Genomic DNA, 17,764 nt, shown 5'->3' with positions numbered 1-17,764 from the left:
GCTTTGCTAATCATTTTGTCAGCTAGTTTTGCTTCAACATTAACATGATGTACCAGGAGAGACACGTGCTAAAAACTGTAACTTTGAACACCAAGTGACAATGTTGATTTTATAGATATAATTCAATGGTTAGGAAATGGATGACTTTTTCACGGTAGCAAAAGAAGATTTGTGAAGCAAATCTCAAGAAAGTTATAACTGTTGAAAAGGAACAACAGTGGGTAAAGGGTAGCCCAGGCATATCGTGCCAAAGTAACTATAACTCAAGGGTCTTTTTTGAAACACCACCAACACTGGCGTCAGTGAAGCAAGCTGATTAGTTTGCTTCTCTGACGTCCGGACGCAGCACCACCAACACTACCCATTCAAAATTAACTGAAGGCGGAACACCGCACAGGCGGAACACCGCACACATGATGTACTAACTTATTTAAACTTAGACTGAGCTCTATAATTTGGAATTGCACTTCTATACGAATTTCAAGTACTTTTTACTTGTATTAGTGACTGGTCTAATCAGAAGGCAAAAGTCTGGAGGGTGGGCGGATCAGAGGTTGTTTGCCTTTGGCACCTGAATCTGAGAGACCTTGACCCGGGAATGTATCTATGCGTTTTCTTTTTTGATAAAATCCAGCTGTAATAAAAACTTTAGGTACGTGTTCATATGCAAGAACGAGTGGTACGAAAAGCTGTTCAACCTCAAAATGACCATTCTGATTATGGTGTTAATCTGGGTGTGTGTGACACTGCTGGATCTACCCAACTTCAAGTTCATAGGGTGGGGTGGACACGCATTCAGCCCCCTCATCCTCCACTGTAGTTTCAGACTGGACAATGTCTGGTGGTTCAACACTATCCTCTACACTGGTCTGGCTCTCTGTGTCCCAATGTGGGTCATTCTCTTCTGCTATGTCCAAATATGGAGAGCAGCTACTACCAGTTTGTATTCAATTATATGGAAAAAAGAGCAACTATATTTCAGCTCTATTGCAGCACGTACTAAAACCGGATGAAGGTGTAGCGAATTTTCATTGCGCAATGCGTTGAAACGCGCTGAATGCTGTGAGCCTTCATTTTTTTTTTCAATCATTTTTCAGCTCATTTCCTACAAATTGAATAATTGTGAGCTATTTGTTTTTAAAAATTTCTTTTTAAAGCGCATTTTCAACTCATTCTTGGTATAAAAACGATTTTCTGCTCACAAAAATATTGTACACAAATTTTGCATATTTCAACATCAATACATGTGCAAAAAGGGCTTGTTCTATTGTTCTATTGGTAACTGTCTCAAAAATTTAAGCAAATTGTCGCTTCATGCCTTTTCGCCCTCTTTGTAATATCTCTATTCGAGAGATGACAACAATATTTGTCTTACTGCTAAAAATTGCTTCTTTTCATCAAAATACAAAAAATGATGCTCTGCTGTAAAAACTTTATTTACTAAAAATTTAATTTAGACAAGTTGTCGAAACTGGACAATTTTTAACGAAGCTTTTTATAAGGAAGATCAAATTTCAAACGTTAACACATTGGAATATGTTTGTACAGGAATCGGTTCCTTCAACGATTTGGATGCTCTGGCAAACAAAAAAGATTTACTTGTAGTTAGTTTGACTTTCGATTCAAAAAAGTGTTTAGTTGCAGCGTGTAAGGCAACTGTATTGAAAAGTAGAAAAAATCAATGATTAGAAAGCTGTAATCCTACTGGAAAAGTTTTCAATGGACATATACTTTCTTCCGTTTTCAATATACGCTCAACTGTTGGTGTCTGATATTGCAGTGTTTCGTTAAATAATGTCTTAAATTTTCTCTTAATATGAAATTGACTTCAAAACCCAAAAAAGGGGCAAATATTAGGGAACGTTTTATTGTATTACCTGTTGTTCTTAAATTGAATGCCTTTTGCGAAACAACTTCTTTTGTGAGTTACCTTACGCGACATTTTTCACCATAAAACTTTTACTTTTTTTTCAAAATAAAGTTAATCCTTAAATTAGATTGCTGCGTGTTTATGTCTTTGTTTTTTTTCGTTATTTTTCACAACACTATCTTATCGTTCTCTTTTTGAGTTAAAAAAGCGATATTGTGTGCAACCGGTTTTGATCGCTTCTCAATCATTATCTCAAGATAATAGTGTTTTTTGAAAAAAAGAGCTATGTTTGTAGACATTATATGGGGTGCGTCAAATTATTGGAGAAGGTCGAAGTGCTAGTAATTAATATAACAGCGTTTTCATATAGGTCGAATAGTAATGGGCTTAAAATTTTAATGTGGAAAACGTTCTGGCACTACTCAATCAGACCAGATTCATTGCTGTTTCTAAAACTTTTGCGCAATTTTTAATTGAACTTTTTTATTTTCAAATTTCCGTACAGAATATAACGCTCGACCAAGACATGAACTGATGAAAGATTCAACAGTGACTCATTATTACCAATATAAACACTAATGCGTTAAGATGACGAGATCAAACACCAGATGACTGTTTTGTAGACAGCAAATCATTCTGGTCTAAACAAGAGTCCTCTCAAAGTTAAAAGTAACTTTTCAATTACTTCAGGTGCAGAAGTTACATAAACTGGCTTTTAATTACTTTTGATAGCTGTGAGAAACGAAAGCGTTTTTTTTAGCTCACAGTGGAGAACGCATTGTTCAAGGCAACCGCATTGGTCAAGGTAACTAGAATTAAACAACCGCCTTTCAAAACCTGTGTTGGAATTATAATGCTTGACGAATGGCTAAGGTTTATTTCAGGGATGATTTTAGGAACTGTTTGTTCTCAATTACAAACTGAAACAGAGATTGAAAAGACAATATCAATTTTCAAATGTTTTCGTTCAATTTTTTTAAATCTCATTCTCAATAAAAAAATGTGCCTGTATACAAGAAGCGTTTCCACAAACCAATTTTTCCCAATTAACTAATTTTTAATAGTGAAACTCAAGGGATTGTTTTTCGTATAAAGAGAAAAAGGAGCCTATCCATACCTTGCACAAACCGTTTCTAACGGTGCTGGCTTTCCTTGCATCCCAAAAACCTTACGCACTTGATTGCAATGGCAGTTTTTTTTTCAAAAAACTTTTAGATATTAAATTTATAGAACTCCAAAAAAATGGCGTAAATATCAACTTTGCGTTGCTATGTTGTAATTAGTTTTATTGCTAATGATCTCGGTAAATCATCATTAGCAGACGGAAATACAGACTTTGTATCCTCCACCAATCAGAGACCGAAAGGTTTCTATTCTCTTTTATATAGCGCATGAACAACTAAATCTAGTAAGCCTATTAGATAGCTGCACTATATGTATATCTCCTCTATTGACTTCGGTGTTAAGTACCATAGTTGCTGTAATAATTACAATTTGTCTTTAGTTTTTTGTAGAGTCGTTTAGTCAGAGAGAACTAGGTGAGTCTACTTTGCACGCAGAAATAAGTAGCCCTAACTTTTGTGCACATTTAAGGCAGTAAAAGGAGCCCAAATAGGGTCTGCCTTACATCGACACTTGCGCAACAACTTCCCATTTTTCAGCTCAGAGAAACTAAGATCAAAAAAATTAAAATTTAGCTTTGTTTTTTACAAGAGGGTGTCTGTTTCTTCGGCCAAAAATCCATTTCTTGTTAATTCGCGGCCGTCGTTCCTTTCGACCTTAGAAAAAAACTCTTTTGTTTTTAGTCAAATTTAATTGTCAATAATATGCTGGCGTAATGAACAGGTTTATGTGCATTACGTGCACGACCAAAGCCAGCTCTGATTAGACCGACTTGGGTCGCGCACAGGGTATAGAGTGTGACCCAGCTAAAGAGTCTGTACTCTATGGTCCAAGTTTTTTCTGATAAGAATCCAGTCTGGATTAATTGTGATCACTGCATTGCGTGTATCACAGGTTCAAGTGCATCTGGGTCGACTAGTAAGCGTAGAAAGAAGGAACAGAGACAGTTGATGATTTCACTTATCACCATATTTGTGGCATTTGTCTTGACATGGATCCCTTTTGGAACTTTGGTCTTCCTGTTCGGATACGACCTATCCTATGTCACCACCACCCCATTCGGTCAGTACCTGTCACAATCAGTATTAATCGTTGCAGCCTTACAGCTTAAAGTTTCTTCTGTGAGGTTAGACTCCTATAGTTTTAGCATGCTTGTAGCAAAAGAAACCCTCCGCCAGCCGTTTGCCAAGCCTTCATCCGTTCATAGTCGGTTTGTTTTCTGCATTTGAAATTTTCTGCTTCTGAAATCTATCATGACTCATGTTATTTATTATATTGATAGTTGGTTGTAGTCGCATTGACAGCATATCTTGAAAATATTAAACATAGCTGACTATGAACGGATGAGTTCTGTGCAAACGGCTGGCAGAGGTTTTGTTTTGATACAGGCTTGATAAAACTATAGGAGGCTTTAGGAGGCGTTAAGATACTGTGGATTAAACATGGTCTCTAAGTGTACGCGAGCCCTGATAGATTTCAAAAGAAACTATTGTATAGATTTCAGAGCAAGTTTTGTTCAGTCCCGGCAAAAATTAAACATAAAAGTTATGAAAGTCAAAGTTTATATACGAGGTAATTTAAGCGAGCTACTACTTTGGTCTTATAAAATGTTTTTAAGAATGAGCAAAAAAATTGTAAAACTTTTTTCTCAATGAATCTCATTTGTTTTAAATTTTTTATGTTTTCATCTATCATATGAAGGCGACATATAGGTTACTATTATCTAGGCATTTTGGACGATTTTTATGAAGAATTGCAATACTCCTAGACATGCTCAACTAAGTTGTAACTATACTAATACAATTTGAGCACCTTAATTTTTTTTGTGTGTCTAACTTCAATTAGATCACAGCAGGAGCACTTCCATCTAGTGTCCTCAGTTCTGCAAACATACAGTTTATCACATTACGATTTTCTGTACCATTTACATAAAACGATTAATCTGTTAATAAACCTCACAAAAAACTGCGAATGTTTTGACCATTTCCCCGGAGTTTACCTGTCCAAAATAATTTTGATTTTTTTTTGGAAAAAATCACAATGGGGCTAAAATCTAATATCTCATTCGATAGTTGGCATTTATACCTCACTCACCATACCTTTGTTAGCTTATTTAAGGGACCTATTCTGTCCCCCCTCCCCCAGGCGTGCTAATTTACTACAGAGTAATGTTCTGTATAGCACATATAGAACACTACTCTGTAGTAACTGTTTGTAACTCTTGGAGTAGGAAACTTTTTTTTGGGGGGCGGGGGGGGGGGGGGTTGGGGGCAGAATATATCCTACATGAGATGGTATAATGAGAAGTAAAAATTTTAGAGGTGTATCTATTGGCGGACTTGTGGGCACACACAAACTCATCTGTCAATTTCATCATATATGGATTCACGCATAGAGGATTCCGCAAGGCATACAAGACATGGATGGTGATGATAGTTCCTTGCTATCATTGGGGAAAGGAGACTACCTCTGGAGTAAACCCATCTTCTCAGTCTGCAGGCGTGAACAAAGCCAGGAATCCAATTGCAGAGACAAAAAATTAGTTAACAAAAATGACGCTTCTTTCCCATTATAGCCACGAAATTATCGTCCACCCCGAGATTGTGCATCCACGAAATTACAGCCCCCCAACAATTTTTGGTGGGGGGTGGCTATACATTATATGACCACTAAGCTATAAGGGGTGCTATAATGGGACAAACATATACCAAAGGAGCAAAGAATGCCAACCAGGAATGAGCCCTAGCTTTTCAAAAAACCAACTGTTTTAAAATGACCAAATACAAATTACCTCACCTGCACTCGTTGTGTTATGTCTACCCTTCTCGAGGGTTGAAAGCTTTTTTACCGCTAACATTATACGGCTTGCGATTAAACAGGTTATAAAAATTACCAGTAAGTAGACTATGGTACCAAAAAGCTACTTACAGCATAATTTTTGATTCGTGCTTCATAAGCATGAGTTTTGCCGAGGCGTTTCAAAATATGTGTGAAATTTGGAAGCTTCAAAAAAACTAGCAGGCCCGCAAAAGCATCGCAAGAAAATCATTTAAAAGAATAGGTTTAAAATTGAGATTTTTTCGTACCAGCTCGGGCTGTAAGCCATGCCCATCCTTCGACAGCCAGAGGTATTACGTTACGTTACCGATGTGTTTGGTTTTGTATATTACCCCAAGTACCACCAATTTTTTGATTAAAGACTTAATTGGCTGAGCTATCTTGCAAATTTAAGTACCGCTAAGACTTGTACAGATAACGAACTTCTACATGTTGGCAGAGCGCAACTCATAAAAAACATTAATCTACATTTTTAAGGTGCGGTAAAACAGGCGAAGAGCGGATGAGAATTAAATCCTAATTTTTCGAAAAAAATCGCATCTTTTGAGATCACATTTTATACTCCCAAATTACCTATAAATTCCAAGTCCAACACCCAAACACGAATGAACGATTCATCTCCCCCATACTCAAAAGAGCTGCGGCACTTACAGCTGAAAACCCCGAGGGGATTACACGTGCTGCAAGTGCCGACCAGCTGGGAGCGCGAAAACTGGAGATGAAAAGTCCAAACGTGTCCAAGTGAAGGACTTGCCAAATCTACCTCCATCATAATTGGAGGTGAATATTAACAATCTATTACAGTAGATGAACTCGTCACATACGACGTAATCTTAAATTCGTGCTTAAAGAAAGTAAAGAAAAGAAAGTGAGAAAAGAAAGTGAGAAAAGAAAGTGAGAAAAGAAAGTGAGAAGAGAAAGCGAGAAAAAGTGAGAAAAGATAGTGAGAAAAAAAAGTGGGAGAAGAAAGTGGGAGCAGAAAGTGAGGAAAAAAGTGAGAAAAGAAAATGAGAAAAAAGAGAAAAGAAAGTGAGAAAAGAAAGAGAGAAAAAAAATGAGATGAGAGAAAAGAAAGCGAGAAAAGAAAGTGAGAAAAGAAAAAAAGAAAGTGAGAAAAGAAAGTGAAAAAACAAAGTGAGAAAAGAAAGTGAGAAAAGAAAGTGGGAAAATAAAGTGAGAAAAGAAAGTGAGAAAAGAAAGTGAGAAAAGAAATAAAGAAAAGTAAGCGAGGAAAGTTAGAAAAAAGGGAGGAAAAAATGAGAAAAGACAGGGAGAAAAGGAAGTGATAAAGAAAGTGAGAAAAGAATGAGTAAGTTGCGGTAAAACAGGCGAAGAGCGGATGAGAATTAAATCCTAATTTTTCGAAAAAAATCGCATCTTTTGAGATCACATTTTATACTCCCAAATTACCTATAAATTCCAAGTCCAACACCCAAACACGAATGAACGATTCATCTCCCCCATACTCAAAAGAGCTGCGGCACTTACAGCTGAAAACCCCGAGGGGATTACACGTGCTGCAAGTGCCGACCAGCTGGGAGCGCGAAAACTGGAGATGAAAAGTCCAAACGTGTCCAAGTGAAGGACTTGCCAAATCTACCTCCATCATAATTGGAGGTGAATATTAACAATCTATTACAGTAGATGAACTCGTCACATACGACGTAATCTTAAATTCGTGCTTAAAGAAAGTAAAGAAAAGAAAGTGAGAAAAGAAAGTGAGAAAAGAAAGTGAGAAAAGAAAGTGAGAAGAGAAAGCGAGAAAAAGTGAGAAAAGATAGTGAGAAAAAAAAGTGGGAGAAGAAAGTGGGAGCAGAAAGTGAGGAAAAAAGCGAGAAAAGAAAATGAGAAAAAAGAGAAAAGAAAGTGAGAAAAGAAAGAGAGAAAAAAAATGAGAAGAGAGAAAAGAAAGCGAGAAAAGAAAGTGAGAAAAGAAAAAAAGAAAGTGAGAAAAGAAAGTGAAAAAACAAAGTGAGAAAAGAAAGTGAGAAAAGAAAGTGGGAAAATAAAGTGAGAAAAGAAAGTGAGAAAAGAAAGTGAGAAAAGAAATAAAGAAAAGTAAGCGAGGAAAATTAGAAAAAAGGGAGGAAAAAATGAGAAAAGAAAGGGAGAAAAGGAAGTGATAAAGAAAGTGAGAAAAGAAAGTGAGAAAAGCAAGTGAGAAAAGAAAGTGCGAAAAGAAAGTGAGAAATGAAAGTGAGAAAAGAAAGTGAGAAAAAAACGAGAAAAGAGTGAAAAGAAAAAGAGAAAAGAAAAAGAGAAGAAAGTGAGAAAAGAAAGTGAGATAAGAAGGTGAGATAAGAAAGTGAGAAAAGAAAGTGAGAGAAGAAAGTGAGAAAATTGAGAAAAGAAAGTGAGAAAAGAAAGTGAGAAAAGAAAGTGAGAAAAAAAGTGAGAAAAGAAAGCGAGAAAAGAAAGTGAGAAAAGAAAATGAGAAAGTTAGAAAAGAAAATGAGAAAAGAAAATGAGAAAAGAAAGTGAGAAAAAGTGAGAAAAGATAGTGAGAAAAGAAAGTGGGAGAAGAAAGTGGGAGAAGAAAGTGGGAGCAGAAAGTGAGGAAAAAAGCGAGAAAAGAAAATGAGAAAAAAGAGAAAAGAAAGTGAGAAAAGAAAGAGAGAAAAAAAATGAGAAGAGAGAAAAGAAAGCGAGAAAAGAAAGTGAGAAAAGAAAAAAAGAAAGTGAGAAAAGAAAGTGAAAAAACAAAGTGAGAAAAGAAAGTGAGAAAAGAAAGTGGGAAAATAAAGTGAGAAAAGAAAGTGAGAAAAGAAAGTGAGAAAAGAAATAAAGAAAAGTAAGCGAGGAAAATTAGAAAAAAGGGAGGAAAAAATGAGAAAAGAAAGGGAGAAAAGGAAGTGATAAAGAAAGTGAGAAAAGAAAGTGAGAAAAGCAAGTGAGAAAAGAAAGTGCGAAAAGAAAGTGAGAAATGAAAGTGAGAAAAGAAAGTGAGAAAAAAACGAGAAAAGAGTGAAAAGAAAAAGAGAAAAGAAAAAGAGAAGAAAGTGAGAAAAGAAAGTGAGAAAAGAAAGTGACAAAAGAAAGTGGGAAAAGAAAGTGAGAAAAGAAAGTGAGATAAGAAGGTGAGATAAGAAAGTGAGAAAAGAAAGTGAGAGAAGAAAGTGAAAAAACGATAGAAGAAAGTGAGAAAAGAAATAAAGAAAAGAAAGTGTGAAAAGAAAGTGTGAAAAGAAAGTGAGACAAGAAAGTGAGATAAGAAAGTGAGATAAGAAAGTGAGAAAAGAAAGTGAGAAAAGAAAGTGAGAAAAGAAAGTGAGAAAAGAAAGTGAGAAAAGAAAGTGAGAAAAGAAAGTGAGAAAAGAAAGTGAGAAAAGAAAGTGAGAAAAGAAAGTGAGAAAAAAATGAGAGAAGAAAGTGAGAAAAGAACGTGAGAAAAAATTGAGCAAAGAAAGTGGGAAAAAAAGTGAGAGAAGAAAGTAAGAAACGTAAGCGAGAAAAGAAAATGAGAAAAGAAAGCGAGAAAAGAAAGAGAGAAAAGAAAGTGAGAAAAGAAAAAGAGAAAGGAAGGTGAGAAAAGAAAGTGAGAAAAGAAAGTGAGAAAAATAGTGAGAAAAGAAAGAGAGAAAAGAAAGTGAGAAAAGAAAGTGAGAAAAAAGGAACGAAAAAAATGAGAAAAGAAAATGAGAAAAGAAAGTGAGAAACGAAAGTGAGAAAAGATAGTGAGAAAAGAAAGTGAGAAAAGAAAGTGATAAAAGAAAGTGAGAAAAGAAAGTGAGAAAAGAAAGTTAGAAAAAAAAGGAAAAAATGAGAAAAGGAAGCGAGAAAAGGAAGTGAGAAAGAAAGTTAGAAAAGAAAGTGAGAAAAAAACGGGAAAAGAAAGTGAGAAAAGAAAAAGAAAAGAAAAAGAGAAAAGAAAGTGAGAAAAGAAAGTGAGAATAGAAAGTGGAAAACAAAGTGTGAAAAGAAAGTGAGAAAAGAAAGTGAGAAAAGAAAGTGAGAAAAGAAAGTTAGAAAAAAGGGAGGAAAAAATGAGAAAAGAAAGCGAGAAAATGAAGTGAGAAAGAGGGTGAGAAAAGAAAGTGAGAAAAGAAAGTGAGAAAAAAAAGTGAGAAATGATAGTGAGAAAAGAAAGTGAGAAAAACGAGAAAAGAAAGTGAGAAAAGAAAGTTAGAAAATCAAGTGACAAAAGAAAGGGGGAAAAAGAAAGTGAGAAAAGAAAGTGAGAAAAGAAAGTGAGAAAAAAAGTGAGAAAAGAAAGCGAGAAAAGAAAGTGAGAAAAGAAAATGAGAAAGTTAGAAAAGAAAATGAGAAAAGAAAATGAGAAAAGAAAGTGAGAAAAAGTGAGAAAAGATAGTGAGAAAAGAAAGTGGGAGAAGAAAGTGGGAGAAGAAAGTGGGAGCAGAAAGTGAGGAAAAAAGCGAGAAAAGAAAATGAGAAAAAAGAGAAAAGAAAGTGAGAAAAGAAAGAGAGAAAAAAAATGAGAAGAGAGAAAAGAAAGCGAGAAAAGAAAGTGAGAAAAGAAAAAAAGAAAGTGAGAAAAGAAAGTGAAAAAACAAAGTGAGAAAAGAAAGTGAGAAAAGAAAGTGGGAAAATAAAGTGAGAAAAGAAAGTGAAAAAAGAAAGTGAGAAAAGAAATAAAGAAAAGTAAGCGAGGAAAATTAGAAAAAAGGGAGGAAAAAATGAGAAAAGAAAGGGAGAAAAGGAAGTGATAAAGAAAGTGAGAAAAGAAAGTGAGAAAAGCAAGTGAGAAAAGAAAGTGCGAAAAGAAAGTGAGAAATGAAAGTGAGAAAAGAAAGTGAGAAAAAAACGAGAAAAGAGTGAAAAGAAAAAGAGAAAAGAAAAAGAGAAGAAAGTGAGAAAAGAAAGTGAGAAAAGAAAGTGACAAAAGAAAGTGGGAAAAGAAAGTGAGAAAAGAAAGTGAGATAAGAAGGTGAGCTAAGAAAGTGAGAAAAGAAAGTGAGAGAAGAAAGTGAAAAAACGATAGAAGAAAGTGAGAAAAGAAATAAAGAAAAGAAAGTGTGAAAAGAAAGTGTGAAAAGAAAGTGAGACAAGAAAGTGAGATAAGAAAGTGAGATAAGAAAGTGAGAAAAGAAAGTGAGAAAAGAAAGTGAGAAAAGAAAGTGAGAAAAGAAAGTGAGAAAAGAAAGTGAGAAAAGAAAGTGAGAAAAGAAAGTGAGAAAAGAAAGTGAGAAAAGAAAGTGAGAAAAAAATGAGAGAAGAAAGTGAGAAAAGAACGTGAGAAAAAATTGAGCAAAGAAAGTGGGAAAAAAAGTGAGAGAAGAAAGTAAGAAACGTAAGCGAGAAAAGAAAATGAGAAAAGAAAGCGAGAAAAGAAAGAGAGAAAAGAAAGTGAGAAAAGAAAAAGAGAAAGGAAGGTGAGAAAAGAAAGTGAGAAAAGAAAGTGAGAAAAATAGTGAGAAAAGAAAGAGAGAAAAGAAAGTGAGAAAAGAAAGTGAGAAAAAAGGAACGAAAAAAATGAGAAAAGAAAATGAGAAAAGAAAGTGAGAAACGAAAGTGAGAAAAGATAGTGAGAAAAGAAAGTGAGAAAAGAAAGTGATAAAAGAAAGTGAGAAAAGAAAGTGAGAAAAGAAAGTTAGAAAAAAAAGGAAAAAATGAGAAAAGGAAGCGAGAAAAGGAAGTGAGAAAGAAAGTTAGAAAAGAAAGTGAGAAAAAAACGGGAAAAGAAAGTGAGAAAAGAAAAAGAAAAGAAAAAGAGAAAAGAAAGTGAGAAAAGAAAGTGAGAATAGAAAGTGGAAAACAAAGTGTGAAAAGAAAGTGAGAAAAGAAAGTGAGAAAAGAAAGTGAGAAAAGAAAGTTAGAAAAAAGGGAGGAAAAAATGAGAAAAGAAAGCGAGAAAATGAAGTGAGAAAGAGGGTGAGAAAAGAAAGTGAGAAAAGAAAGTGAGAAAAAAAAGTGAGAAATGATAGTGAGAAAAGAAAGTGAGAAAAACGAGAAAAGAAAGTGAGAAAAGAAAGTTAGAAAATCAAGTGACAAAAGAAAGGGGGAAAAAGAAAGTGAAAAAAGAAAGTGAGAAAAGAAAGTGAGAAAAGAAAGTGGGAAAAAAAGTGAGAAAAGAAATCGAGAAAAGCAAGTGAAAAAACGAGAAAAGAAAGTGAGAAAAAATTAAAGAAAAGAAAGTGAGAAGAGAAAGTGAGAAAAGAAAGAGAGAAAAGAAAGTGAGATAAGAAAATGAGATAAGAAAGTGAGAAAAGAAAGTGAGATAAGAAAGTGAGAAAAGTGAGAAAAGAAAGTGAGAAAAGAAACTGAGAAAAGAAAGTGAGAATAGAAAATGAGAAAAGAAAGTGAGAAAAGAAAGTTAGAAAAGAAAGTGAGAAAAGAAAAATAGAAAAGAAAAAGAGAAAAGAAAAAGAGAAAAGAAAAAGAGAAAAGAAAGTGAGAAAAGAAAGTGAGAAAAGAAAGAGAGAAAAGAAAGTGAGAAAAAAGGGAGGAAAAAATGAGAGAAGAAACTGGGAAAAGAAAGTGAGAAAAGAAAGTGGGAAAAAAAAGTGAGAAAAGAAATCGAGAAAAGAAAGTGAAAAAACGAGAAAAGAAAGTGAGAAAAAATTAAAGAAAAGAAAGTGAGAAAAGAAAGTGAGAGAAGAAAGTGAGAAAAGAAAGTGAGATAAGAAAATGAGATAAGAAAGTGAGAAAAGAAAGTGAGAAAAGAAAGTGAGAAAAGAAAGTGAGAATAGAAAATGAGAAAAGTGAGAAAAGAAAATGAGAAAAGAAAGTGAGAAAAGAAAGTTAGAAAAGAAAGTGAGAAAAAAAAAGAGAAAAGAAAAAGAGAAAAGAAAAAGAGAAACAGAAAAAGAGAAAAGAAAAAGAGAAAAGAAAGTGAGAAAAGAAAGTGAGAAAAGAAAAAGAGAAAGGAAGGTGAGAAAAGAAAGTGAGAAAAGAAAGTGAGAAAAATAGTGAGAAAAGAAAGAGAGAAAAGAAAGTGAGAAAAGAAAGTGAGAAAAAAGGAACGAAAAAAATGAGAAAAGAAAATGAGAAAAGAAAGTGAGAAACGAAAGTGAGAAAAGATAGTGACAAAAGAAAGTGAGAAAAGAAAGTGATAAAAGAAAGTGAGAAAAGAAAGTGAGAAAAGAAAGTTAGAAAAAAAGGAAAAAATGAGAAAAGGAAGCGAGAAAAGGAAGTGAGAAAGAAAGTTAGAAAAGAAAGTGAGAAAAAAACGGGAAAAGAAAGTGAGAAAAGAAAAAGAAAAGAAAAAGAGAAAAGAAAGTGAGAAAAGAAAGTGAGAATAGAAAGTGGAAAACAAAGTGTGAAAAGAAAGTGAGAAAAGAAAGTGAGAAAAGAAAGTGAGAAAAGAAAGTTAGAAAAAAGGGAGGAAAAAATGAGAAAAGAAAGCGAGAAAATGAAGTGAGAAAGAAGGTGAGAAAAGAAAGTGAGAAAAGAAAGTGAGAAAAAAAAGTGAGAAATGATAGTGAGAAAAGAAAGTGAGAAAAACGAGAAAAGAAAGTGAGAAAAGAAAGTTAGAAAATCAAGTGACAAAAGAAAGTGGGAAAAAGAAAGTGAAAAAAGAAAGTGAGAAAAGAAAGTGAGAAAAGAAAGTGGGAAAAAAAGTGAGAAAAGAAATTGAGAAAAGAAAGTGAAAAAACGAGAAAAGAAAGTGAGAAAAAATTAAAGAAAAGAAAGTGAGAAAAGAAAGTGAGATAAGAAAATGAGATAAGAAAGTGAGAAAAGAAAGTGAGATAAGAAAGTGAGAAAAGTGAGAAAAGAAAGTGAGAAAAGAAAGTGAGAAAAGAAAGTGAGAATAGAAAATGAGAAAAGTGAGAAAAGAAAATGAGAAAAGAAAGTGAGAAAAGAAAGTTAGAAAAGAAAGTGAGAAAAGAAAAATAGAAAAGAGAAAGAGAAAAGAAAAAGAGAAAAGAAAAAGAGAAAAGAAAGTGAGAAAAGAAAGTGAGAAAAGAAAGAGAGAAAAGAAAGTGAGAAAAAAGGGAGGAAAAAATGAGAGAAGAAACTGGGAAAAGAAAGTGAGAAAAGAAAGTGGGAAAAAAAAGTGAGAAAAGAAATCGAGAAAAGAAAGTGAAAAAACGAGAAAAGAAAGTGAGAAAAAATTAAAGAAAAGAAAGTGAGAAAAGAAAGTGAGAGAAGAAAGTGAGAAAAGAAAGTGAGATAAGAAAATGAGATAAGAAAGTGAGAAAAGAAAGTGAGAAAAGAAAGTGAGAAAAGAAAGTGAGAATAGAAAATGAGAAAAGTGAGAAAAGAAAATGAGAAAAGAAAGTGAGAAAAGAAAGATAGAAAAGAAAGTGAGAAAAGAAAAAGAGAAAAGAAAAAGAGAAAAGAAAAAGAGAAACAGAAAAAGAGAAAAGAAAAAGAGAAAAGAAAGTGAGAAAAGAAAGTGAGAAAAGAAAGAGAGAAAAGAAAGTGAGAAAAAAGGGAGGAAAAAATGAGAGAAGAAACTGGGAAAAGAAAGTGCGAAAAGAAAGTTAGAAAAAAGGAAGGAAAAATGAGAAAAGAAAGCGAGAAAATGAAGTGAGAAAGAAGGTGAGAAAAGAAAGTGAGAGAAAAAGTGAGAAATGATAGTGAGAAAAGAAAGTGAGAAAAACGAGAAAAGAAAGTGAGAAAAGAAAAAGAGAAAAGAAAAAGAGAAAAGAAAAAGAGAAAAGAAAAAGAGAAAAGAAAAAGAGAAAAGAAAAAGAGAAAAGAAAGTGAGAAAAGAAAGTGAGAAAAGAAAGAGAGAAAAGAAAGTGAGAAAAAAGGGAGGAAAAATGAGAGAAGAAAGTGAGAAAAGAAAAAGAGAAAAGAAAGTTAGAAAAAAGGGAGGAAAAAATGAGAAAAGAAAGCGAGAAAATGAAGTGAGAAAGAAGGTGAGAAAAGAAAGTGAGAAAAGAAAGTGAGAAAAAAAGTGAGAAATGATAGTGAGAAAAGAAAGTGAGAAAAACGAGAAAAGAAAGTGAGAAAAGAAAGTGAGAAAAGCTATTGACAAAAGAAAGTGGGAAAAAGAAAGTGAAAAAAGAAAGTGAGAAAAGAAAGTGAGAAAAGAAAGTGGGAAAAGAAAGTGAGAAAAGAAATCGAGAAAAGAAAGTGAAAAAACGAGAAAAGAAAGTGAGAAAAGAAATAATGAAAAGAAAGTAAGAAAAGAAAGTGAGAAAAGAAAGTGAGATAAGAAAATGAGATAAGAAAGTGAGAAAAGAAAGTGAGATAAGAAAGTGAGAAAAGTGAGAAAAGAAAGTGAGAAAAGAAAGTGAGAAAAGAAAGTGAGAATAGAAAATGAGAAAAGTGAGAAAAGAAAATGAGAAAAGAAAGTGAGAAAAGAAAGTTTGAAAAGAAAGTGAGAAAAGAAAAAGAGAAAAGAAAAAGAGAAAAGAAAAAGAGAAAAGAAAAAGAGAAAAGAAAACGAGAAAAGAAAAAGAGAAAAGAAAGTGAGAAAAGAAAGTGAGAAAAGAAAGAGAGAAAAGAAAGTGAGAAAAAAGGGAGGAAAAAATGAGAGAAGAAAATGGGAAAAGAAAGTGCGAAAAGAAAGTGAGAAAACAAAGTGAGAAAAGAAATTGAAAAAAGAAAGTGAGAAAAGAAAGTGAGAAAAGAAAGTGATAGAAGTGAGTGAGAAAAGAAAGTGAGAAAAGATAATGAGATAAGAAAGTGAGAAAAAAAGGGAGAAAAGAAAGTTTGAAAAGAAAGTGAGAAAAGAAACTGAGAAAAGAAATTTAGAAAAAAACGAGAAAAGAAAGTGTGAAAAGAAAGTGAGAAAAGAAAAAGAGAAAAGAAAAAGAGAAATGAAAGTGAGAAAAGAAAGTGAGAAAAGAAAGTGAGGAGAAAAGAAAGTGAGAAAAGAAAGTGAGAAAAGAAAGTGAGAAAAGAAAGCGAGAAAAGAGAGTGAGAAAAAAAATGAGAAAAGAGAGAAAAGAAAGTGAGAAAAGAAAGTGAGAAAAGAAAGTGAGAAAAGAAAGCAAGAAAAGGAAGTGAGAAAAAAAGTTAGAAAAAAAAGAGAAAAGAAAGTGAGAAAAAACGGGAAAAGAAAGTGAGAAAAGAAAAAAAGAAAAAGAGAAAAGAAAGTGAGAATAGAAAGTGAGAATAGAAAGTGAGAAAATAAATTGTGAAAAGAAAGTGAGAAAAAAAAGTGAGAAAAGAAAGTGAGAAAAGAAAGTTAGAAAAAAGGGAGGAAAAAATTGAGAAAAGAAAGCGAGAAAATGAAGAGAGAAAAAAGTGAGAAAAGAAAGTGAGAAAAAAAGTGAGAAATGATAGTGAGAAAAGAAAGTGAGAAAAACGAGAAAAGAAAGTGAGAAAAGAAAGTGAGAAAAGAAAGTGAGAAAAGAAAGTGGGAAAAAGAAAGTGAAAAAAGAAAGTGAGAAAAGAAAGTGAGAAAAGAAAGTGGGAAAAGAAAGTGAGAAAAGAAATTGAGAAAAGAAAGTGAAAAAACGAGAAAAGAAAGTGAGAAAAGAAATGAAGAAAAGAACGTGAGAAAAGAAAGTGAGAAAAGAAAGTGAGATAACAAAATGAGATAAGAAATTGAGAAAAGAAAGTGAGATAAGAAAGTGAGAAAATTGAGAAAAGAAAGTGAGAAAAGAAAGTGAGAAAAGAAAGTGAGAAAAGAAAGTGAGAAAAGAAAGCGAGAAAAGAAAGTGAGATAAGAAAATGAGATAAGAAAGTGAGAAAAGAAAGTGAGATAAGAAAGTGAGAAAAGTGAGACAAGAAAGTGAGAAAAGAAAGTGAGAAAAGAAAGTGAGAATAGAAAATGAGAAAAGTGAGAAAAGAAAATGAGAAAAGAAAGTGAGAAAAGAAAGTTAGAAAAGAAAGTGAGAAAAGAAAAAGAGAAAAGAAAAAGAGAAAAGAAAAAGAGAAAAGAAAAAGAGAAAAGAAAAAGAGAAAAGAAAAAGAGAAAAGAAAGTGAGAAAAGAAAGTGAGAAAAGAAAGAGAGAAAAGAAAGTGAGAAAAAAGGGAGGAAAAAATGAGAGAAGAAAATGGGAAAAGAAAGTGCGAAAAGAAAGTGAGAAAACAAAGTGAGAAAAGAAAGTGAAAAAAGAAAGTGAGAAAAGAAAGTGAGAAAAGAAAGTGATAGAATCGAGTGAGAAAAGAAAGTGAGAAAAGATAATGAGATAAGAAAGTGAGAAAAAAAGGGAGAAAAGAAAGTTTGAAAAGAAAGTGAGAAAAGAAACTGAGAAAAGAAAGTTAGAAAAAAACGAGAAAAGAAAGTGTGAAAAGAAAGTGAGAAAAGAAAAAGAGAAAAGAAAAAGAGGAAAGAAAGTGAGAAAAGAAAGTGAGAAAAGAAAGTGAGAAAAGAAAGTGAGAAAAGAAAGTGAGAAAAGAGAGTGAGAAAAAAAAATGAGAAAAGAGAGAAAAGAAAATGAAAAAACGAGAAAAGAAAGTGAGAAAAGAAATAAAGAAAAGAAAGTGAGAAAAGAAAGTGAGACAAGAAAGTGAGAAAAGAAAGTGAGATAAGAAAATGAGATAAGAAAGTGAGAAAAGAAAGTGAGATAAGAAAGTGAAAAAAGTGAGAAAAGAAAGTGAGAAAAGAAAGTGAGAAAAGAAAGTGAGAATAGAAAATGAGAAAAGTGAGAAAAGAAAATGAGAAAAGAAAGTGAGAAAAGAAAGTTAGAAAAGAAAGTGAGAAAAGAAAAAGAGAAAAGAAAAAGAGAAAAGAAAAAGAGAAAAGAAAAAGAGAAAAGAAAAAGAGAAAAGAAAAAGAGAAAAGAAAGTGAGAAAAGAAAGAGAGAAAAGAAAGTGAGAAAAGAAAGTGAGAAAAGAAAGAGAGAAAAGAAAGTGAGAAAAAAGGGAGGAAAAAATGAGAGAAGAAACTGGGAAAAGAAAGTGAGAAAAGAAAGTGAAAAAAGAAAGTGAGAAAAGAAAGTGAGAAAAGAAAGTGATAGAATCGAGTGAGAAAAGAAAGTGAGAAAAGATAATGAGATAAGAAAGTGAGAAAAAAAGGGAGAAAAGAAAGTTTGAAAAGAAAGTGAGAAAAGAAACTGAGAAAAGAAAGTTAGAAAAAAACGAGAAAAGAAAGTGTGAAAAGAAAGTGAGAAAAGAAAAAGAGAAAAGAAA

The 17,764-nt window shown here is 32.9% G+C and overlaps 1 protein-coding gene across 1 annotated transcript in view; it reads left to right on the top strand.

Annotated features, from left to right (window-relative positions):
• LOC142340662 (melatonin receptor type 1C-like) overlaps positions 1-5,793 on the top strand; it is a 53,219-nt gene extending 47,426 nt beyond the window's left edge. Inside the window, exons 5-7 of the mRNA XM_075391353.1 lie at positions 653-939; positions 3,887-4,054; positions 5,312-5,793. Of these exons, the coding sequence (XP_075247468.1) occupies positions 653-939; positions 3,887-4,054; positions 5,312-5,535 (679 nt within the window). The 3' untranslated portion in view covers positions 5,536-5,793. The remainder of the gene's footprint in view (positions 1-652; positions 940-3,886; positions 4,055-5,311) is intronic.
• Positions 5,794-17,764: the final 11,971 nt, after the last annotated feature.

The sequence above is a fragment of the Convolutriloba macropyga genome, chromosome 6 (assembly GCF_964194025.1).
Source record: "Convolutriloba macropyga chromosome 6, txConMacr16.3, whole genome shotgun sequence".
NCBI classification, from domain to species: Eukaryota; Metazoa; Xenacoelomorpha; order Acoela; family Convolutidae; genus Convolutriloba; species Convolutriloba macropyga.
The sequence above is the reverse complement of the archived record's forward strand: the minus strand, read 5'-3'. Positions and strand labels throughout refer to the sequence as shown.